Below are 23,990 nucleotides of genomic sequence, written 5' to 3'. Positions count from 1 at the left end.
TTCTGTATTAGTGTGAGTTTTACAAGTGTACATGCACTTGTTTCTGTATTAGTGTGTGTTTTACAAGTGTACATGCACTTGTTTCTGTATTAGTGTGTGTTTTACAAGTGTACATGCACTTGTTTCTGTATTAGTGTGTGTTTTACAAGTGTACAGGCACTCATTTCTGTATTAGTGTGTGTTTTACAAGTGTACATGCACTTGTTTCTGTATTAGTGTGTGTTTTACAAGTGTACATGCACACATTTCTGTATTAGTGTGTGTTTTACAAGTGTACAGGCACTCATTTCTGTATTAGTGTGTGTTTTACAAGTGTACATGCACTTGTTTCTGTATTAGTGTGTGTTTTACAAGTGTACATGCACTTGTTTCTGTATTAGTGTGTGTTTTACAAGTGTACATGCACTTGTTTCTGTATTAGTGTGTGTTTTACAAGTGTACATGCACACATTTCTGTATTAGTGTGTGTTTTACAAGTGTACAGGCACTCATTTCTGTATTAGTGTGTGTTTTACAAGTGTACAGGCACTCATTTCTGTATTAGTGTGTGTTTTACAAGTGTACATGCACTTGTTTCTGTATTAGTGTGTGTTTTACAATTGTACAGGCACTTGTTTCTGTATTAGTGTGTGTTTTACAAGTGTACATGCACTTGTTTCTGTATTAGTGTGTGTTTTACAAGTGTACATGCACACATTTCTGTATTAGTGTGTGTTTTACAAGTGTACAGGCACTCATTTCTGTATTAGTGTGTGTTTTACAAGTGTACATGCACTTGTTTCTGTATTAGTGTGTGTTTTACAAGTGTACATGCACACATTTCTGTATTAGTGTGTGTTTTACAAGTGTACATGCACTTGTTTCTGTATTAGTGTGTGTTTTACAAGTGTACATGCACTTGTTTCTGTATTAGTGTGTGTTTTACAATTGTACAGGCACTTGTTTCTGTATTAGTGTGTGTTTTACAATTGTACAGGCACTTGTTTCTGTATTAGTGTGTGTTTTACAAGTGTACATGCACTTGTTTCTGTATTAGTGTGTGTTTTACAAGTGTACATGCACACATTTCTGTATTAGTGTGTGTTTTACAAGTGTACATGCACACATTTCTGTATTAGTGTGTGTTTTACAAGTGTACAGGCACATATTTCTGTATTAGTGTGTGTTTTACAAGTGTACAGGCACTCATTTCTGTATTAGTGTGTGTTTTACAAGTGTACAGGCACTCATTTCTGTATTAGTGTGTGTTTTACAAGTGTACAGGCACTCATTTCTGTATTAGTGTGTGTTTTACAATTGTACAGGCACTTGTTTCTGTATTAGTGTGTGTTTTACAAGTGTACAGGCACTTGTTTCTGTATTAGTGTGAGTTTTACAAGTGTACAGGCACTCATTTCTGTATTAGTGTGTGTTTTACAAGTGTACATGCACTTGTTTCTGTATTAGTGTGTGTTTTACAAGTGTACATGCACACATTTCTGTATTAGTGTGTGTTTTACAATTGTACAGGCACTCATTTCTGTATTAGTGTGTGTTTTACAAGTGTACATGCACATATTTCTGTATTAGTGTGTGTTTTACAAGTGTACAGGCACTCATTTCTGTATTAGTGTGTGTTTTACAAGTGTACATGCACTTGTTTCTGTATTAGTGTGTGTTTTACAAGTGTACATGCACATATTTCTGTATTAGTGTGTGTTTTACAAGTGTACAGGCACTCATTTCTGTATTAGTGTGTGTTTTACAAGTGTACAGGCACTCATTTCTGTATTAGTGTGTGTTTTACAAGTGTACAGGCACTCATTTCTGTATTAGTGTGAGTTTTACAATTGTACAGGCACTTGTTTCTGTATTAGTGTGTGTTTTACAAGTGTACAGGCACTCATTTCTGTATTAGTGTGTGTTTTACAAGTGTACAGGCACTCATTTCTGTATTAGTGTGTGTTTTACAAGTGTACAGGCACTCATTTCTGTATTAGTGTGTGTTTTACAAGTGTACAGGCACTCATTTCTGTATTAGTGTGTGTTTTACAAGTGTACAGGCACTCATTTCTGTATTAGTGTGTGTTTTACAAGTGTACAGGCACTCATTTCTGTATTAGTGTGTGTTTTACAAGTGTACAGGCACTCATTTCTGTATTAGTGTGTGTTTTACAAGTGTACATGCACTTGTTTCTGTATTAGTGTGTGTTTTACAAGTGTACATGCACATATTTCTGTATTAGTGTGTGTTTTACAAGTGTACAGGCACTCATTTCTGTATTAGTGTGTGTTTTACAAGTGTACAGGCACTCATTTCTGTATTAGTGTGTGTTTTACAAGTGTACATGCACTTGTTTCTGTATTAGTGTGTGTTTTACAATTGTACAGGCACTTGTTTCTGTATTAGTGTGTGTTTTACAAGTGTACATGCACTTGTTTCTGTATTAGTGTGTGTTTTACAAGTGTACATGCACACATTTCTGTATTAGTGTGTGTTTTACAAGTGTACAGGCACTCATTTCTGTATTAGTGTGTGTTTTACAAGTGTACATGCACTTGTTTCTGTATTAGTGTGTGTTTTACAAGTGTACATGCACACATTTCTGTATTAGTGTGTGTTTTACAATTGTACAGGCACTCATTTCTGTATTAGTGTGTGTTTTACAAGTGTACATGCACTTGTTTCTGTATTAGTGTGAGTTTTAAACCAGCATGGTAGTATCTTAAATTCTGGTAGAAGTAGAAAAAAACTAGCAGATTTTTGTTAACAAGAAGTTAGTAATTTATTGTAATGCACTATTTAGTTATAAATGCATTTATTTATTAATATCTTTGTTTTCAAACATTTCTTCAGTGTCAAAGGAGTCGGTTATATTTTTTTATAACTTGTCACAAAGAGTTTTTGGTAAATCTAAGAAAAATTCAGTGATTCCTATGGTATATTAAAAAGCCAATGCACCATCAGTAAATGAAAATGATGCTGGGTAAATTTGTTTGGGGTGCTTTGTGAGTTTACCTTCATAAGGAATGCTTAAAGCCAAAGGATGTATTACTCAAATATTTTATAAACCTTTGATATTTTACATTATTTTTTTGGCATGGGATAAAATGAATTATTTTGGGAAAACCATTTCATTATCTGATGATGATGGAAGTGTTTAACAACCTTGACTGGATATACATCCCTCGGGACAGTCGGTTTTATCTAATGGTCAGTAATGCTGAGGTTTATAGTATGTGTCTTCCTGTCAAACACATTTTGTTTTCATGTGCAGTTGAAATTTTAAATTAAAACTATATGATACCAAATAATATCTCCTATAGCGATAATTTCATAATTTACTGTAAATTCAGAAATTGTTTTCAGTGAGTATCACAATAATTAGAATTTGCATTCGAATATCTTATTCATATAAATTATCTGTATGCATATTTTCTTTAAATCGCAATAAGTATTGGCACATTTCTGACCATTCTTCAAAATTTTGATAATACATGCTGGCAATCATTTCTGAATTTACAGTACATATACAATTTAAATATGTTAGTCAGTGCCAAGTTTATAGCCTAACAAATGCATTCTGATTGTACACATAAGGTTGTGACAGTTATTCATTATTATACATTGTTTTAGGATGTGACTGTGATAAGATAAACAGCTGGGAACAATATGTATTAATTTGAGATGTGAACCCATTGTAATATTGTACCAGATTATGACAGATATTTTATCTAATTACAACCATAATTGAAACCTGTATAAGAACAATATAAGCACTCTTTCAAACTGCTTTGCATCAACTCTTTACTGACTAACAGATTGGGGCAAAGGGCAATGCAAGGCCTATAGATGTTCAGGGCAATGTAGGCATATAGATATTATGGGCAAGGGGAAATGTGGGCTAATTATGTTGGGCAAGGGGCAATATAGGCTTATAATTTTCAGGGCAAGGAGCAATATTGGCATATGTTCAGGGCAAGGGCAATGTAGGCATACCAATGTTTAGGGCTATATAGGCATATGGATGTTCATGGCAAGGGCAGTATAGGCATATAGACATTCAGGGCAAGGGGCAATGTAGGCATTTAAATGTTCAGGGCAAGGGGCAATATAGGCATATATCTTCTTATATCTATATAGATGTTTTTCAGCATGTGATATTTTGTTTTAAATCCAGAAATGCTTGTTCTTATATGTATCATTCCCATTAACAAGCTGAATACTGACTATTTAGAGAAATGAAATGTTTTGAAATAAATCAATGTGTATGACATATAGAATATTTTGAGTTAATAAGTAAACATCCCCTTAACTTGTTGCAGTGTACTATAAGTTATGTGGAGAAGTATATATGTACTTTGGTTCTCTGACAGTGGAAAGCATTAGGGATTATTTATTTTACTATTCTCCTGTTGTATCTCACTTTATTATTTAATTAACACTGTTTAATATTGTTGCCTATATGCATGATATGTGTGATACTTTTTTGTCAAGAAAATCACGACATTATTACATTCATTAGTTATAAATGGTTACCAATCTGAACATTACTTCTATAAATTCCAGTTTTTGGTTCATATTAAAGCTACTAGCAAGAAAAGGGTTACTTGATTGTAATAGTATTCATTTCATTGTAGCTTCTGTTTTAAAAAGATTGTATAAAGGAATTTAATAACTATAACTGTTTGTAATAAAAGTTTACTTTTGTGTTTCAGTGCCCCCTGCACCACAAAATGTTGTTGTTAGTAGGACGAGTTGGAAGACCATCCAGGTCACATGGAATGAACCTAAAGTCCCTGTCTCTGGCTATAGGGTCTCGTACAACCAGTTTGACGTAGAGAATTTAGAAAGCTGGCCGTCTATTGACATTGGTCCTTACACAGTGGCAGAGATAACAGGATTAGAGAAACAGTCCTATGCCATCAGAGTGGCAGCTAAATCATTAGATGGAAGGTTTGGGAATGCTTCTGCTGCTGTTCTGGCTAATGTACCTACAAGTAAGTTAAACAGTGGCTGTTCTGGCAAGTGTACCTACAAATAAGTTAAAAAGTGGCTGTTCTGGTATATGGACCTACAAATAAGTTAAAAAGTGGCTGTTCTAGCTATTAATGTACCTACAAGTAAGTTTAACAATGGCTGTTCTGGGAAATGTACCTACAAGTAAGTTAAACAGTGGCTGTTCTGGCAAATGTACATAGGAATAAGTTAAAAGGTGGCTGTTTTAGCTAATGTACCTACAAGTAAGTTTAACAATGGCTGTTCTGGCAAATGTACCTACCATAAAAAAAGAAGTGTTTCAGCTTACTTTGGACATTAAAATTATCTCAATAAAAGCAATAAAAAATGTTACAAGTGGTTTAGATGGCATAGCTGGAAGTTGTTGATAAGATTAAAGTCCATTTTAAAATTGAACGAAATAAGTCCTATTTTGTATTTTTCATTTGATTACTTGAGTTCTGTTGAAGTGGGTTGAATATTTTATCTTCTGACACATAAGAACTCGTATTTTTCTCAAGGGGGCTAATATTTGAAATGACCCATACAGGTTTGAACTTTCACAAATTGATTCTTAATTTGGGAATAATTTGCAAATGATAGATTTCACTAAAATGAGAAAATTGACATAGAAATAACATAAAATTAGAGAGGTTTTATCATATATTGCAGGACCTGAAAGAGATGATATTGTGACTAATTTCCGTGTGACACTTAGGACATCAACAACAATTAACCTGGCATGGGATCCCCCAAAACAAATTGGTATCAATAACTACCTAGTAAGTATTACAGAAGTTGAGAGTATAAGTTTAAAGTCATGATTGTAGTAAGTATTACAGAAGTTGAGAGTATAAGTTTAAAGTCATGATTGTACTAAGTATTACAGAAGTTGGAACTTAAGAGTATAAGTCTAAAGTCATTATTGTATGGATTTGGAGACATGTTTTATATTATATGCTACATGACACCAATAGAACTAAGATATAATTCCAATATTTAGAAATAAAGAAATAACACTTCAAAATTCAAAAGAACCGATAATGTATAGAATAAAATAATTAGTAAGATTTAAGAAATTCAGTGGTTTTAAGTAAATTTGTAATAAGTTGTTATTAAAAAAAAAAAAATCTTGACTTTAATCTGTAATTTATGTGTTTTATAGTTGGAGATTGCAGGAATGAAGTTTCATCGTGTTAAAGGTCAGGTAAATCAGCAGAAGGAGCCTCCGATTCAACCAATCAATATCCCTGGTCAGTCAACAACGTTTGTGGTCCCTAATCTGAAACCCAAGGCTAGATACACCTTCAATATTACTTCCTTGTTCAGAAATGGCAAAAGAGGACCAGAACAGTATTTAATGGCAGAAACCAGACTGGAAGGTAAAATAATTTAGATATTCCAATTTTCCAAATTGATTAAACTTAAGAAGGTTTTTATACCACCACAATATTGGTGTCATGCTGTTGTTGTCATCAACTTCACCCAAAGACATTTGGTTTCTGGACAATAACTTCAGTATAAGTGAATAGAAATCTATGAAAAACATTATCTAAATAACCACAAAAGGAAGGTTGCCATTGAATTTTGGGGTTATAGTCCCAAAAGTTTAGGAATTAGGGGCCAAAATCGGGCCCAAATAAGCATTTTCCTAGTTTCCAGACAAAACTTGTGAAACAGTGTATGGATCTCTCTGATATTATACCACAAGTTTCCATACCACAAAGGGATGGTTGGAATTAGCTTTGCGGGGTTATCACTCAAACCGTTTAGGAATTAGGGGGAAAACAAGGCTTTCCAGGTTAATGGACAATTACAGAACAGTTGAACCACCTCCCTCCCTTACACTGATTCTAATTATGTATAAAGAAATGTTGCATTGTCTAGAGGTGATAAGCTGTCAATTTATTTTTAGAAATGATGGTTTCTGTATATTAATTTAAGCTATTATTATGTATGTTATTTTCTATTTTAAGACTTTTATGATGTTTTTAAATGGGTAATTATGGTTGAAAACTCCATTGGAAATTTGAACTAAGATTGGCCTGAGTGAATATCTGTTTTTCAAAAGTCAATAAAACCATAGATTAAGCTCATCAAAAGACGAAATTTATAAATAATTTCCCTTTACAAAATTCAACATTTATAAATTAGAAAATAATGTAATGGATATTTTGTTAAATTAAAAGCTGTATTGGTTTAATGATTAGCAAATTCAAGCTCAACATTTTCTTAAATCATGTGTTCTTCATCATAGATGTATATTTAACTTGTTCATTTTTTTTTTTTTTACAGCACCCAGTAAAGTAGATAGACCAGAAATAGAAAAGATTGAGAAAGGCAACATAAAGTTCAGTCTAAGGCCTGCCTCTGAAGTGAACGGTGGAATAAGTCATTATTATCTCATAGTTGTTCCAATACTAAACAGCACAGTCCTCAGAAGACCTCAGGATTACCAATTTGATGAGGTATTTATCATTATCAGATATCATTATCTTATTGTATATATTAAAGACTTTTATGTCCCTTTTCAAAGGAGAGGGATACACAAGTTAACATCTGTTGAATGAAAGTTTGTTGCATTTTCTCAGATTCTACAAATAATATCTTCCTAAAATTTAGTATCTTGCAGCTTTACCTTTGCTTTACTCTGTGAAGCATTTACCCACCCGCCCAACATCTACTTCCTGTTAAAACCTAAATATTCATCACATTTGATGTCTGTGTCAACACTCAATATAATTGCATATTTGTTTCTTAGGCCTTGCGGGTCGAAATCTTTATTTTTTTCTAATGTAGGATTTTGCTATATTTTTCTATTAAATTAAATAATTTTATCTTATACTTAATAGAAAAATGAGGGGAAAAAATGGAGTCACCGTTCATTTAAGCTCAGTGTGCATACATTTTTGTTATTGTCCATTTTTTCTGTTGAACTAATAGGAGAAATAGAAGTAATATCGAAATAAAAAAAGAATTTAATTACAGAAATCGGTTAAATTTTACAATCATTTAGTTTATCTACGGCTAATTTGAAAACAATCATAAAAAAATATAGGTCACCGATGAGTTGAAAAAGATATTTCAATTTCAATGCCAAAAAATGGCATTTTTGCACCAAAGGGAGATAATTTGGAGCTTTTTCAATGATATAAACATTTTCAAAGTCATCTGGGGTCAAACCGAATCGACTTTTTAGGTTGATTTTTGTACCATATCATAAAGTAATAACTAATAGTGTAATAAATAGAATTTGCAAGGAAAAAACAAATGTTTAATTTTTTGCCGAAATTTTTGTACCCGCGAGCCTCCTTACAGAAAAAAGAAAACTCTATACTTTTGTACAAAAATGATAAATTTTTATTTTGAATTGTATAGTATTGATGTTTTTATGATTTACTTTTAGCTGTTTGATGACCCCCTACCTCCGACTTTCTCTGCCAGTAAACCTTACATAGCAGCCAAGTTCTCCTCCAATCGACTGCCATCACTGTTTACATTGGGGGATGGGGATGAGTACGAGGGATTCACCAACAGACCTTTAAACAAGGACTGGAGATACAGGGTGTTCCTTAGAGCACACACAGTAGAACAGGTAACATATAGTAACACAAGATTTTACATAAGTAATAAAATATGTACACATCTCTTTTATATAAAGGTTTGAGATTGAGGTAATCAGACATATCGAAACATGTTTACACACAAAACTTTTCATAAACATAAAAATTAAATGTGTACACTTCTCTTTCATTTGATGTTTTGAGATTGCTGCAGATCATTTTTTAAGAACACTTAATTTAAATTATATTCAGGTACACTTCTGAATTAACTTGAATAATTACACTATCTGATCAATACACTTTAAAATTATCTTGATTTATTTACAAATTATGTTCCGGAACAGTTTTGAAATCATTTTAAAAGTGAGCCATTCTGTTTAATTTGCTTCCTTAATCAAACTGGAAGACTGCATTGTTCTATTTAGATAACTATGCAATCTATGTGTTGTTCAATGTCATGTACAAGGGACATTTTCTGAACTGACTGAAATAAGATAGGATTGCAGTTATTTCACAACAAAGGAGTAAGTTCGGTAAGGGCCATATTTGGCCCCAATTATAAAGTTCATAGTTACAGGATAATAAATGTTTTAAGTTGCCTTAAAGACATGTGAGAAAGTTAAACAGAACTGATTTTGTCAAAGTTTAATTCTAACACATTGATTTTTACATCCGAAAAAGGTCAAGATAAGGGATTTTGGTGAAATTTGACAAAATCAGCTGGATTTCACCCAAATTAAGGACCAGGAAACATAGAGCGCAGGCGTCGACAAACTTAATATTCAAATAAGACATCTGAAATGTCTTCACAAACATTATTTTAAAAGATCTTTGTTGTCGACGTATGCGCTCTATGTTTCCTGTCTAATTATCTATGGAAATTTACCCATTTTCATTGATTTTTTTGTGAAAAATCAATATGAGTACAACTTGTGACGTCATAATGAAACGCAGAAAAGTAAAGTTTTCAACAAAATGGCTTATTTCCTTTCTAGTCACTGTATTGGCTATAATTTATTGTGATATTGGTCAATAATTCCGAATTTGAAATTTACGCTAAAAAGCGGGGCCATTTTAGGACCTTACCGAACATACTCCTTTTCCAAGCAATTAATTCACTTTTTTTGTAAATGGAAATCAAAATTGCACAGGTAATGATGGGTAAATGTGAGGAAAAAAACACTGAATTGAGTTGTCTACTCAAGCAAGACATTTATAATGATTTCAATATCTAACAGTTGTCAATAGTGAATGACTGGTATGCACAACTGAATTTGATAGCTCTAGGTGAAATTGAAACTAATCTCAACTGTTAAAAAGACAGGTCAATGAATATGCGGATCTGGTTTGTGAGAGTTGTCTTTCTTAGTTACGATAACATTAGTGCACAACCAGAATTATTATTTGCGCAAGTGTAGATAAAGTTGACTAATCTCAGATAAAAACTAGTATAGTTAAAAAAAGAATTGCATTTATTTGTGTCAGGTAAGGAAGAAATATGAGTTTTTTTTTATCATTTATCTTTATACAGGGACTGTACAAGTCTAGTGATTTATCTAGTCCAGTTACATACTCTGGATCCAAACCACCTTACGAATATAATCCAAACTTATCTAAAAACCCACAAGTACCTTCTGTCGTCAAAAACCCTAACCAGGATCAGGAACCAGAGCCAGACAGAACAGATCCTAATTATACTATGATATTAATCGTAGCGCCTGTGTGTGCAGGTGTGGCCCTGCTCATCGTGGGGTGTATTGTCATTGTGTATTTGAGGTATAACAACCTGTCATTGTTGTTGTTCCTTCTAAATAGTTGTTTGACCTTTGACCTTATTATTTCTCATTTTTCTTTCATTGATGTTGTTTTTCATTTTTATTTGCATATTTAGGGTCTTTACAAAAGCAGCGACTTTTCAGCAGACTTCATAGGCAAAATGGAACCTTACGGAAGTGCACAGCCCGACTTTACAATCCTCTTAATCGTGGCCCCTATTTGTGCTTGTGTAGCCCTGTTCGTTGGGGGTGGTATAGTCTGGATAAGGTACCTTAGCCATTGTCACGCAAACTCTGCTGCTTTTATTGTTATAAAGTATATTTGTGTCTTTATTTCTTGATGTTGTCATGTTTATATTTTTGTTATTCATTTGCTTTATTTAGGACCTTTACACGACCAGTGACTACTCAGCACCGATTACTTTAGGACCATACATACGTCAGTTACCTCGTCCTATCGCACCCAGTCCAGGAGACACTGACACCGTAGACCAGGCATCACCAAATGTCCCTAATTCCAAAAGTCTGATGATAATTATGATTGTGGCCCCTGTTTGTGCAGGTGTCGCTCTTATCATAATCGGCTGTATTCTCCTCGTTTGGTACATGAGGTAAACATCAGCATGTCAGGATTAAATACTAAACACTTATTAATATTTAATACCAGCGGTCATTTACTAATATTTATGTACCAGCGGTCATGTACTAATATTTATATACCAGCAATCAATTACTCATAGTTGGAGACCAACCCGTAAACCTGTTACATATATTTCAAGTCATATGATATAGTAGCAGCAAAAAAAATTGAAACAAGATAGAGATATTTATTAACAAAACTAGTAACCACTGTGAAGGCAAATTAAAATTTGATATACATGTACAGTAATGAATTTATAAGCTGAAAAATCCAGAACTTAGGAAGGCTTAAAAGATTGCATAGTTATTTCACCAGCCCACATGTACACAATTTTCACATCAATTAATGTTGATGGTAAAACCTTGTAATAATCAATTAAAAATATTAATATTTAATAAATCCTCAATATGGAGAACCTGTCCAAGCAGTGAAATCAGAATGTATGTATGCCTAGATGATGACAGGGTTATTTTCTTATTGTGAACTTCCCCTGCTTGTCATTTTATTGTTGTAATTTTGTTGTACATTATATATCTATGCAGAAGTGATGTCAAATTTCTTAAAAAAAGAGTTTAAGAAGATAGTTTATTGGAAAAACAGTAATAAGTTAATTTGCTACCTTGTTGCATAGTTTATGAATTAGTAGAAAAAGTAATTATTGTAGAAAAATAGTTTCAATTCAATTTCTATAGAGCAGTTATAATGGATAAAAGTTATTTTTAGAAACAAATACAAATAATAGTATGTTTATTAGGGTATCAAGCAGTACACCTGAAAATCATTAGAACATTATTATAATATAAATGTATATATTTCAGACGTAAATCCCATCGTAAGAGTAAAACCCCTGAGCCTCTTCCTGGTAAAGTGTTTGTTGATGTCCCCCCTCATCCAAGTGATCCAGTAGAACTAAGACGTCAACATTACCAGACTCCAGGTATTATATACTTATTAATAGATTTACACAGTAGGAAAAACTACCTTAGGATGTGTGTGCTTAAAATAATATAATCCAGGTCAAACAAGGGGAGATTATCAAATTATCTTTTTTTAATACATATTGTTTTGCAGAAGATATCCTCTCTCACTTCTAATTAAGATTAACCATCTCATAATAAACATTAAAATGGTTTTTTGTTGGAATTTTTTTTAATGAAAGCATGTGACAAAATATATTTTGTACGACTATAAGAATTAAAATAATGGTGGTATGATTGTCATTAAGACAACTCCACCAGTGACCAAATGACCTGATGTGCTTCTGCTAAAAATGTGATTTGTAATTTCTCTTATTTGAAAAAAAACAACAACAAAAAGCAGCATTCAATTCATTTATTTACTTGTGATTGATTAAATGTTTATTTTCAGGTATGATCAGCCATCCCCCTATACCTGTACATATGTTAGCTGACCACATTGATAACTTGAAGGCCAGTGACAATATGAGATTCTCTCAGGAATATGAATCTATTGAACCAGGTCAGCAGTTCACATGGGACAATTCTAATTATGAAATCAACAAACCTAAAAATAGATATGCAAATGTGATAGCGTACGACCATTCAAGAGTGATTTTACAGCCTATTGATGGTATACCAGGCAGTGATTATATCAATGCTAATTATATGGATGGATATCGTAAACAAAATGCATATATTGCCACACAAGGTCCATTACCGGAAACATTTGGAGATTTCTGGAGAGGAGTGTGGGAACAAAGGTCAAACACCATCGTCATGATGACCAAATTAGAGGAAAGGTCAAGGGTAAGTTGGCCTTACACGAAAAAATGGATCATGCAATTTTTATTATGATACAGAATTTTTTTATACAAAATGTTATTTTCTTCAGACAAACTCATTTAGATTTCATTTTTTTTTTTTGTGAAATTTGTACGATACAAATGACATAAACAGGGTAAAATTTAATGGTTAATAATAGAAAAAACAACTAATTAAATTTAATTGCCGTGTAATAACCCTTGTAGTGTTGAAATGTTTAATCATAATTGATATATTATTTACAGATAAAATGTGACCAGTACTGGCCCCATAGAGGTGGAGAAACTTATGGCATCATGCAGGTCTTGTTAGTGGATGTCACCGAACTCTCAACTTATACCATCAGAACGTTCCACGTCTCAAGGGTGAGTAATCTTAGGTTAACACACTATAGTGCATAAGTACAGTAGATTGTATATGAATTCAATATTGCTTGAAGATATGAGATCCTAAAATCATTAAATTTGTTTTAAATTTTTTAACTTCTATAATGAGGAACTTTTAAATGCAAGATAAATGTAAAAAAAACTTTTGTATAGAAACCTGAAAAACAAAATTCAAAAATGTCCAAAAAAATTCTGATAGAAATTGTTTTATTAAAGTAACTGTAAAGGAATGTTTGACTAAATCACACTTTAGGAATCGAGGCAAGTTTGCACTAATTCATCTAATGCTTTCATTTACATTTCTTGCCATAGAATGTGTATTAAACTGGTTGACTGTTTCTGTTTATAGTATGGTTATCCAGAGAAACGTGAAGTGAGACAGTTCCAGTTCACAGCATGGCCTGACCATGGTGTCCCTGATCACCCCACCCCATTGTTGATGTTTATGAAGCGTGTAAAAGCCTGTAATCCTCAGGATGCTGGACCTATGATAGTACATTGCAGGTAAGGCTCTCTCACTTTTTGTCTGACTTGTCATAGAATTAATTGTAAATATAAGTAAAGGATGCTGTTTCAGGCGTCTGCTGCGTCAAGAGTTGTTATATTTTATGGTTGGGTTACATGGGCAAAAGATATCTCTGTTAACATTTTATTATTTCGGTATCATTTTAGTTTATTTCATTTTATTACCAACTGTTGTACATTTGGAAAAGATTACAAAAAATTGAAATAGGTTTTGAAAAAAAAGCAAATGCCTTATAGCCAATACCGGTACTTAAATTGATATAAGCAAGTATAAGTAAAATATTAATTTATTGTTATAAATATGTTATATTTTACAAAATCCAGATGTGGTTCTTATTATGTGCCTTCTGCAGGCAACAGGGGCATTAAGTGTTGCCATTGATTGTCCGTCCCATTTCCACACCATATCTGAAGGTTTTCTCATTCAAATTTTATGAAAATCAGGACACAGTGCTAAGAACCAAGACTATTACACTATATTGATAAATAAAGTTAAATGCACAGTTGATTATGAATTATATTTTGTATTTGGATTATGTTTTAATGCTTTTGAATGTAATGTAGTGCTGGAGTTGGCAGGACTGGAGCATTCATAGTAATAGACGCCATGTTGGAACGTGTCAAACATGAAAAGACGGTTGATATCTATGGTCATGTGACTTGTCTGAGAGCACAGCGTAATTACATGGTACAAACAGAAGACCAGTATATATTCATCCACGATGCTTTATTGGAAGCTGTAACCTGTGGCAATACAGAAATCCCAGCTCGTAATTTATCTGCACATATACAGAAATTATTACAACCAGAACCAGGTGAAACTTCTACAGGGATGGAATTAGAATTTAAGGTATGACTTAGACTTTATCGATAGACTGAAGTTTAATCAGAACTATTCCAGGGGGAAATATTTGGAATGTTTGGAATTCTAATTGGATTTCAGATCTGTTTAGAAAAACTCTTTGTTTTCATATTTCTGGAGTACCATAAGGAATTTATAATTTTCTTGAAAAACTGAATTTGTTACCACATTTAAGAATAAAATTTGTTGACAGAGAAATGTTTTATTCCAAATTTTCATCACCTATATAAATCGTAGTTCTGTTTTTATGATAGTAAAAAAATGTGTGCTATCCATTAATTATTTACTTTTATCTTACAGAGATTAGCCAATATGAAAGCCAGTCCTAATAGATTTATTAGTGCCAATCTTCCAGTTAACAAATTCAAGAATAGATTGGTTAATATACTGCCATGTAAGTCAATACAATTTATATTTTACTGGATTATCTCCCTTAGCCTTACAAATCGGTCAATATACTGCCATGTAAGTCAATACAATTTATATTTTACTGGATTATCTCCCTTAGCCTTACAGATCGGTCATTATACTGCCATGTAAGTCATACAATTTATATTTTACTGGATTATCTCCCTTAGCCTTACAGATCGGTCAATATACTGCCATGTAAGTCATACAATTTATATTTTACTGGATTATCTCCCTTAGCCTTACAGATCTGTCAATATACTGCCATTTAAGTCAATACAATTTATATTTTACTGGATTATCTCCCTTAGCCTTACAGATCAGTTAATATACTGCCATGTAAGTCTAAATTTATATCTTTCTTTAAGATTAAGTTAACAAAGTTTGTTTTGTTCAATATATAATGGATACATTTAGAAGTAAAACAAGGGTGTTAATGTTCAAGATGCTTATCTTAAATACTATATATTGTTGAACTGAATATGTTCCGTTAATACTTTCTGTTAATGACCAGATGTAAGAAAACCGGTCTGTTTACAAGATATATATCTGACAGATTTAGTTGTCTTCATATGGGATTTTTGCCACAAGAATTTATTTATTTTTGTTCATAAAACTTCGAAGAAGATGTGCTAATAAATATTATTTTTGTAGATGAATCCACAAGAGTATCGTTACATCCTATCAGAGGAGTGGATGGGTCAGATTATATCAATGCAAGCTTTATTGATGTAAGTACATATTATAAATAAGGAGATGTGGTATGATTGCCAATGAGACAACTATCAACCAGAGTCTATAGGTATAGAGTGTTATTGATTGACATAGCTTTCTGCAGCCTGCAACCTTTTGAACTAGTATTTTAACAACCTGCTTACTTAGTCTTACTAGAATGCAGGGTATGTACATGTAATATTTGCCACTGGAACATGAGGCTCATCAATCAGTCAGTAAATTCATGGATGTTACAGAAAGTTTATTTTAATTACTTGGTAATATGTCAATCATGAATATGCCTGAAATGATTGCCACTGGACATTAAGGAAGCAACAACTATATATAGTTAATTGCAAATTTTAATAGAATCAAGTTTAATGTGCTGTTTATTAATGGTTTACCTTATTGTTCAGAGAAAGTCTGATAATGCATAAATGAAGAAAAAGGATATGATATTTTGACGTTTGTATGATTATAGGGTTACAGATACAGACAGGCTTACGTAGCTACACAAGGACCACTGGCGGAGACAGCAGAAGATTTCTGGAGGATGTTATGGGAACATAATTCTACAATCATAGTCATGCTCACAAAGCTTAGAGAAATGGGCAGAGTAAGTTCAAAGGGCAATTATGTAATGAATAATATCAAGAACGGAAAATGATATTGTCTTAAAACAAGGGAAAAGATATAAATTCTCAAAACAAACAAAAAAACAAAAATAATCTTTTAAATTTTATTATTCAATCACAATTATGTCACACTTTCTGGAACATTTTTTTTTTTTTTTTAAATCTGAGGTTAAAATAATGTGAGATGAATTATATAAATGTTCAGCTAAATGCCAGTTTAATGCATGTGATGAAAGAAAGACAAAAGAACAAATAATACATATAAATATAAATAAATATAGATAGATGGTAGATTGAATTGAATAAATATCGACATAAATGTCATCCTCTGCATAACATTGATTGCCCGTATATGCCTATAGAACATTGTGTTTCTTCAATAAAAATAATGTTGTTGAATTTAAAATCTTTGCTTTCATTTCAGGAGAAATGTCATCAGTATTGGCCAAGTGAACGGTCAGCAAGATACCAATATTTTGTTGTTGATCCAATGGCTGAATATGATATGCCATCATATATGTTACGAGAATTCAAAGTCACAGACGCCAGGGTAAATGTTTTATTAAAAAAGTGGGGTTAAAAGTCCCAAGTGTATGCCTTTAAATCATGAGAGAATAAAATTGAGAATGGAAACAGATTCCACTACTAAATCCAGCACAATAAGAAATTTCTCAACTACCACAGTTAAATGTTAAACATTGCTAGTGGAATTTATAACTTAATTTGTGTAGTAGACTATATTTAGACTTAATCCTTGCGCAATGATCTGCAAAGAGATGTGTTCTTTCTATGTGCTTTCATCAGACATGATTGCTTTATTTTGTCACATCACAATATAATTACATTAGATGTATGTTTCACTATAATACGTAATTCTGATTGACTAACTGCACATCACGTGTTATTCCTTAAGCAATTGCATTACTCAATAAAACTTTTCATTCATGATAACATGAGGTCCCACAATACAGTGCGCAGGTGAATTAAATAAAAAACACAATACAGTGCGCAGGTGAATTAAATAAAAAACACAATACAGGGCACAGGTGAATTAAATAAAAAACACAATACAGTGCACAGGTGAATTAAATAAAAAACACAATACAGTGCACAGGTGAATTAAATAAAAAACACAATACAGTGCACAGGTGAATTAAATAAAAAACACAATACAGTGCGCAGGTGAATTAAATAAAAAACACAATACAGTGCGCAGGTGAATTAAATAAAAAACACAATACAGTGCACAGGTGAATTAAATAAAAAACACAATACAGTGCGCAGGTGAATTAAATAAAAAACACAATACAGTGCACAGGTGAATTAAATAAAAAAACAATAAAGTGCACAGGTGAATTAAATTTAAAAAATGGTAAAATTTGTGTTTTCATGATCATAGCTAAAAAAATGTAATTATAAGTATTGAATGCTTCTTTTTGTAACTTTATAGGGTTGTAAAAGCGTTGACCGTGCGCACATTTTTAGAATGAAGCGGGGAATACAAAATGTACTTCGGTCAACGCTTTTACACCCCAATGATGTTACAAAAAGAAGCATTCAATTCTTAAATGAAAATCAGAGGAGAGGAAAGCAAGATAATTTAATGTCGTAATTGAATTATGACCAATGTTAATATAAAAAAAAAAAAAAATTGAAGAAGTAGAGAGACTTAAAATAAATGACATGCTGAAATATTTTGTTATTTTTTTTCTGAAAACTTCCAATAATGTTTCAAAGAGATTCAATTTATTTCGAAACAACACAATTCATAAAACATATCAAAGGTAATCTATGTCCTCTTGTACTGGTTTTGTTTACAGATTATTGACCCATAATTTATTATCACATTTATTAACAGGATGGCCAATCCCGTACAATCAGACAGTTCCAGTTCACTGATTGGCCAGAACAAGGTGTTCCTAAATCAGGAGAGGGATTCATAGATTTCATAGGACAAGTTCATAAAACAAAAGAACAGTTTGGTCAGGAGGGACCCATTTGTGTTCACTGCAGGTAAGTCACTAATAAACTAATGGATATTGTTGTGTGAAATATTTAATACTTTTTCAATAGAAAACATGGAAAGATATGGCGGAAATGAGCACCCCACTCTATTACTTTTTCAATAATTAAGAACAAAGGAAAGGATACAAATGAAGCAAAAGTTACAATGTAAAGACTTCTCAATCATCAGAAACTGTAGTTCTTTACTTTGATGTTAAACAATCATTCGAATTTTACTGAAAATTGCATTAAAATCACTGTGAGTTAACTGTCTTTGTTTTTGTTTTTATTTATAATAATTAGTATAAATACAGAATCTTTGTATGGTTGACTCTTATTATCAAAAGTTTATTAGACTGATCAAAATAATTTGAGATAATGGGAATTTTGAGAGGTCAGGAGCAAATTTATCAATTGGGGCCTACACTTAACATTGAATAACAGGTATTTTAAGAGAAACCCAACCCTAACCATTTTAAGAGAAACCCAACCCTAACCATTTTAAGAGAAACCCAATGCTAACCATTTTTAGAGAGATATAAAAGAATCAACAGTAAACATAAAACATAATGTATGTAAAGGGCCAGGAATTGCAGAGGTTTGAGGGATATTCTCTTTGAAATAGACGTTTAGACTTCCAAAATCTACTGAAATCATAATTTTACATACATCAACAAACAACCTGTGTCTGAAAGTACATCTTCCTTTAAACATTTTGCACTGAATGAAATTGCTCTAACCTGTTATAAAATACAAATATTAAGTGTATCACTCTTAAAGAGATCACTAACATGTTTACTTTTCTTTCCTTTCAGTGCTGGAGTTGGACGCACTGGTGTATTTATAACCCTGAGCATTGTGTTAGAGAGAATGAGATACGAGGGGGTTGTAGATATGTTCCAAACCGTTAAAATGTTGAGAACACAGAGACCTGCCATGGTGCAAACTGAGGTATGTATTGTAAAAACTTACAAAACTAAAACTGTGGTATTGGAAGGAATATAATACAATACATTTGTATTTAAAAATATTTGTATACTTCGTGCTCTGTTGTGATGAAAGAAAAATTAAGGAGTTGTAAGAAAACTCATAATTTATCATATGTGTATTAAAATTCAAACAGTTTCTAGAAAATTTAGAAATATCGTATACATGTATTGAAAATATCATGAATACCGATAATTTGTTTTCAGTATTGTACATTATGATATCATTGTAAGGATACCAGCCAAAGAATTTATAGTTAACCCTTTCACCGATTGCTGCCCAGACAGAAGCTACTCTGAGACGATGGCTTCCCTGGCTACTATTACTCAAGTGGGAGATCTTCATAATAAATGTCAATAAAAACTTGTTTGTAGTTATTTGTGTATTTATTTCATTCACTAACACCATGTTCACAGTTTTATTCATGTTTTAATAATTTTTTCTTCTTAAAATATTCAAATTTTCAAATTTTCAGCGTTTTCTAGGTGAAATTCTCAAAATTCTGCTCTTTGACCCAAAATCGTAATTTTTTAACCCAAAACGGCAAAATTTTGAAAATTTTTATGAGGCTGTACAAATTCCTCACACTGAACGATGTCCATTCCAAGTGTTTTGTACTTAAAACCACATTTTATGTCAAAAAAGTATACTAGTTTGGCTTCAATTCTTCCATATTCTTTCAAAAAAAATGTTCCCTCATTTCAAATTCTCGTAAATTCCGTAAATTTCCTCTGATTTTGACACGGTTTTCAACAAACGGAAGCGCAATGCTTACACTTTCATCCGGGTATCCATCAAAGAAAGATAACTCATGTTTGCACTGTTTTAAGCGGGAAACATAAAAGAGGTATTCCGATCCCGGTAAAACGGGACTCATCGTCAGCTGTCTGAAGCGTGAATCCCGGTAAACCGGGACTCATCGGCGAAAGGGTTAACTGCTGAAAATATTAATCTCTAAAATTAATTTGATGGATTTCCTCTTCTTTTACTTGTACTATCGTGTTGTGGTATCGCCCACATTTTCATTTATCTTTTTTTCTTGTAATAACTGATGATTTGTTGTTTTTCAGGACCAATACCAGTTCTGTTACAGAGCTGCATTAGAATACCTAGGATCATTCGATCATTATGCAACATAGACCAGCGATGGAGAGAAAGACAATATTAGTGGGACCCAAATAAACAATGGGCAATCATGGACCTCTGTAGAACATGTTAAACATTTATTTATTTAACAAACATTTGTTACGCTTGTAGATTGTTAATGAGTTTCTAGCATGTTTGTGAGGATAATTTGCCCTACATTTTGTACAGGTTGAATTTTGTTTGCTTCAGAGCTATTATTCCTGGTCAAAAGACAACTTGTTCAGATGTGGAAAGTTTTTAAACAGGAGTATCTTCTACTTATTCATTTAACTGAGGAAAGTGCAATACAGTTTTATTGTAAATATGTACTAACATGAAAAAGTGCTTCATACACATATATTAGTGTGAGAATCTTGGTTGTATAAATGTTTGTGAAATCAAGGTCAGATGAATGCTTTAACAGTGAAATCCACTATGATATGACGCATAATTTACGAGAGGAAACATTTGGACAGTGTGACGACCTATTTGTGCTGCCAAAGAACAATAACTCCGCCCAGATTTGAGGGACGGCATTATTTACATCATGTGATTGTGTTGTTTTATTATTACTATGATTATGTTGGAGGTGCTCGTGCAGTGTTGTGATAAAAAAAAGTTCATTGGAAAAATCTGAAGAAAAAAAGGAAACTTTTAACTTCTATAGATTTAAAATTTCTTTTTTTAAATTAGATTGTAAAAATTCTTTGTTAGAAACCAAAAAACCTACTTTATTTTAGTGTAATTTCCCCCATGAAGAAAAAGATTGGATCATGTGTTTGCTAAAACATTCCAAGCTTATTACATTGTCCTAAATCTTAACCTGCAGAGCTGTGTTCTCTATATCTCAAAACCATTGAGCTATTCAAATTTTTTTTAGAATTTTTCATTGAACGTGTGTATAAGTGTTATTAATATGTACATTATTAATTGTACTTCAAAAGTACACTCTATTTATAGATGTTAGCATTTACTATGTGTGACCAATCACATAGTTGGGACGTCTGTGGCCAGTAGGTGGGCAGTGGATGTGGAGTTTCAAGAAAATGTGCAGAAAGCTCAGTGAATTAAGGTTGACAAAATATGAGGAATTAACCAATTTTTTGCTTAGATAACATTGGCAGAAAAAGTAATGGGTTAAAATTTTGGAAATAATTATTTTATCTATGGATAATTCTAAAGGGCCTAACTTGTTATCAGCCCTTTTTGAGTAAAATGAAGTTTTCATATGATTTTTTGCTCACAGGTTCAAATGAAATTTGAAGCAAAACTATTTTGAGGAAACCATTAATTTAAGACAAGGGGAAGGTAAAAAGCAACATCACACCTGCCAATTCTAAATTTCTTTTTAATAGGGGTCTAATGAAGTGTACAAATATTGTTAAAATGTTTTATTTTTTCACCCAGTTGACCTGAATTTACAATGAAGGTAATAATGGGAGTTTTGGCTGTTGAAAGGAAATGTAAAGATGGTTTAGAATGGATGGCTGATCAGATGGAACTGTAATGCTACAATGTTGTCAGATGTTATATATATTAATGTCACAATGCAATATCATTCTGTCCTCATTGGTGTGTTCTCTAGAGTTAACACTTTGTGGTGTTATATAAAGTTTACACATTGTGTGTTTTCTCTTTAGTTAATGCATAATTTGTTCTCTAAAGTAAACATGTTGTGTGTTCTCTAAGTTAACACATTCTGTGTTCTGTGAAGTTTACACATTGTGTTTTTTCTCTAAAATTAACACACTGTGTGTTCTCTGAAGTTTACACGACTGTGTGTGATCTCCAAAGTTTACACATTGTATTGTCTTCATCATTACAATCTATGAGATGTTTCTTATGCTTCCTACAGTGTGTTCGATCTATAAGATGTTTCTTCCTGCAGTAAGTCCAATCTAAGTTGTTGTAAGTAGATTGGATAACTTTCTGTATATTTAATTAGATCTTCCAGGAGAATATATTGTAATTGACTATCCATATTTTCTATCGAAATACAATCATATTTTATTATAGTCTTAAGAAAATTCAAAGTGCTTTCTTTTTTAATTAATTTGAATTAAATTTATATAAATTATTGGAGAATCTCTAACAAAAATATGTGTTTTATGTTTACTTGGATCTAAGGAGATATTTTTTCATACTTGAATAGAAGTTGTATATTTCATAAGCAAGTATTTGCTATTGTACAAAAGCTTACTGTATATACAATATGTGTACTTTACGGTGAGTTCAGCATTTAATAGAAATTTGCATAAAACCTAGAGTTATTTCTTCAATGAAATAGTTAGAAAGGTAGCCAAGTTGTTTGAGAAAAGTCTGTTTGTTTATCTTCCTTTAAATTTGAGAAACATGATGCCCATTGTTTGTCTTTAATTTTACCTGTCAAAATTGTTTCTTGTTATTGAAAAAAGGATTTCCTCTTATAAATATTATCCAATGACCATTTCCACAAAACTATTTAAATGATTGTTCAGCTATAAAAGTAATTGTGGTTTCTATTAAATGCTGGTACTCATTATAATGTGATGAAAATTCTAGTCCATTATAATAGTTGTACTAAATCGCTACTGTTTTTTATTGTGAACGTGGGCCAGATACATTTCATTATTGACATACAAAAAAGTATTTTAATCATTTTGTTTTCATCATTAATTTTGTGATATTCTTGTATTAGATTCATTTTAAACAATTAGTTCACAAACAAGGAAACAAAACTTGCCAAATTCTTTTTATAATTTTGTACATCATTTTATTGAAGAAAATCAGTTGAGTTCATTATTGTACCACCGACTCATGCCATTACAGTCCATAGAATCAGTGGTCCATATTTGTTGTAAGTCAATTACTGCTTACAGTTTCCCCGTCAACAAGACTACTTACAAAGTGGGTCTTTGAATTAAAATCATCATTCTAAATGTACCAAGAACAAATTTTGAAGAAGAAGAATAATTCCTAGATAAAATTCAAGTGTGCGAGTTTTAGAAAATAATTTTATCAAAAATTTCTTTCATGAATTGGAAAGTGTTCAAATTTATAAGAGAATAGAATTATTTTATTGATAAAAACAATCACATTTAATTAAACATGTTTTGCTGAAATAGGTTATGACAGTTAAAAAAATTATGGTTGCTAGTTTGTGAAACTGAAAAAGAATTCTTACTAGTATGCTTCCACAACTCATGTTCTGAAATTTGAATATCTGAATTTGAGAAATGTATTTCTCTGATTATTGTTTTTATTTCCACCCTCAAAGAAAATGAGACTCAAAATTAAAAGAAGACAAAATATGTTATGTGGTTATGTTAAAGAATTAATTTTATTTATTTCTACATAAGTAAATGTTAGTTCAGTTGTAAGCTTTAATATCATTTTTGTTACATTTCATTTACTGGAATATAATGTTCTTCATCGATCATTAAATAGTACTTTAATAAAAGTCATAGTAATGTACTCTATGTTATTCACTTGTATTAATAACTAGACTTCCTTGCATAAGTCAAAACCAGAAGAAACGGCTATCCACAAGAGACCAAATGACACAGAAATTAACAGCTACAGCCTTTAGCAATGAGCAAAACCCATACAGCATAGTCGGCTACAAAAG

At 32.0% G+C, this 23,990-nt stretch overlaps 1 protein-coding gene across 18 annotated transcripts in view; it reads left to right on the top strand.

Moving 5' to 3' along the window:
* LOC143062655 (tyrosine-protein phosphatase Lar-like) overlaps positions 1 to 23,836 on the top strand; it is a 174,863-nt gene extending 151,027 nt beyond the window's left edge. For 16 of the 18 annotated variants that reach the window (XM_076234356.1, XM_076234435.1, XM_076234366.1 and 13 more), the window contains 18 exons: positions 4,699 to 4,980; positions 5,651 to 5,760; positions 6,144 to 6,360; positions 7,274 to 7,446; positions 8,385 to 8,573; positions 10,073 to 10,317; positions 11,775 to 11,893; positions 12,325 to 12,722; positions 12,983 to 13,102; positions 13,473 to 13,627; positions 14,213 to 14,498; positions 14,811 to 14,904; positions 15,573 to 15,649; positions 16,114 to 16,248; positions 16,692 to 16,817; positions 18,126 to 18,280; positions 19,087 to 19,222; positions 20,329 to 23,836. In XM_076234356.1, coding sequence (XP_076090471.1) covers positions 4,699 to 4,980; positions 5,651 to 5,760; positions 6,144 to 6,360; positions 7,274 to 7,446; positions 8,385 to 8,573; positions 10,073 to 10,317; positions 11,775 to 11,893; positions 12,325 to 12,722; positions 12,983 to 13,102; positions 13,473 to 13,627; positions 14,213 to 14,498; positions 14,811 to 14,904; positions 15,573 to 15,649; positions 16,114 to 16,248; positions 16,692 to 16,817; positions 18,126 to 18,280; positions 19,087 to 19,222; positions 20,329 to 20,397 — 3,086 coding nt within the window. In that variant the 3' untranslated portion in view covers positions 20,398 to 23,836. Of the gene's footprint in view, positions 1 to 4,698; positions 4,981 to 5,650; positions 5,761 to 6,143; positions 6,361 to 7,273; positions 7,447 to 8,384; positions 8,574 to 10,072; positions 10,318 to 10,700; positions 10,928 to 11,774; positions 11,894 to 12,324; positions 12,723 to 12,982; positions 13,103 to 13,472; positions 13,628 to 14,212; positions 14,499 to 14,810; positions 14,905 to 15,572; positions 15,650 to 16,113; positions 16,249 to 16,691; positions 16,818 to 18,125; positions 18,281 to 19,086; positions 19,223 to 20,328 lie in introns of all 18 variants that reach the window. The other 2 variants (XM_076234404.1, XM_076234492.1) reach the window with 1 other exon arrangement.
* The last annotated feature ends 154 nt before the right edge of the window (positions 23,837 to 23,990 follow it).

Source organism: Mytilus galloprovincialis, chromosome 1 (assembly GCF_965363235.1).
Source record: "Mytilus galloprovincialis chromosome 1, xbMytGall1.hap1.1, whole genome shotgun sequence".
NCBI classification, from domain to species: Eukaryota; Metazoa; Mollusca; class Bivalvia; order Mytilida; family Mytilidae; genus Mytilus; species Mytilus galloprovincialis.
This window is presented reverse-complemented; position numbering and strand designations above follow the sequence as displayed.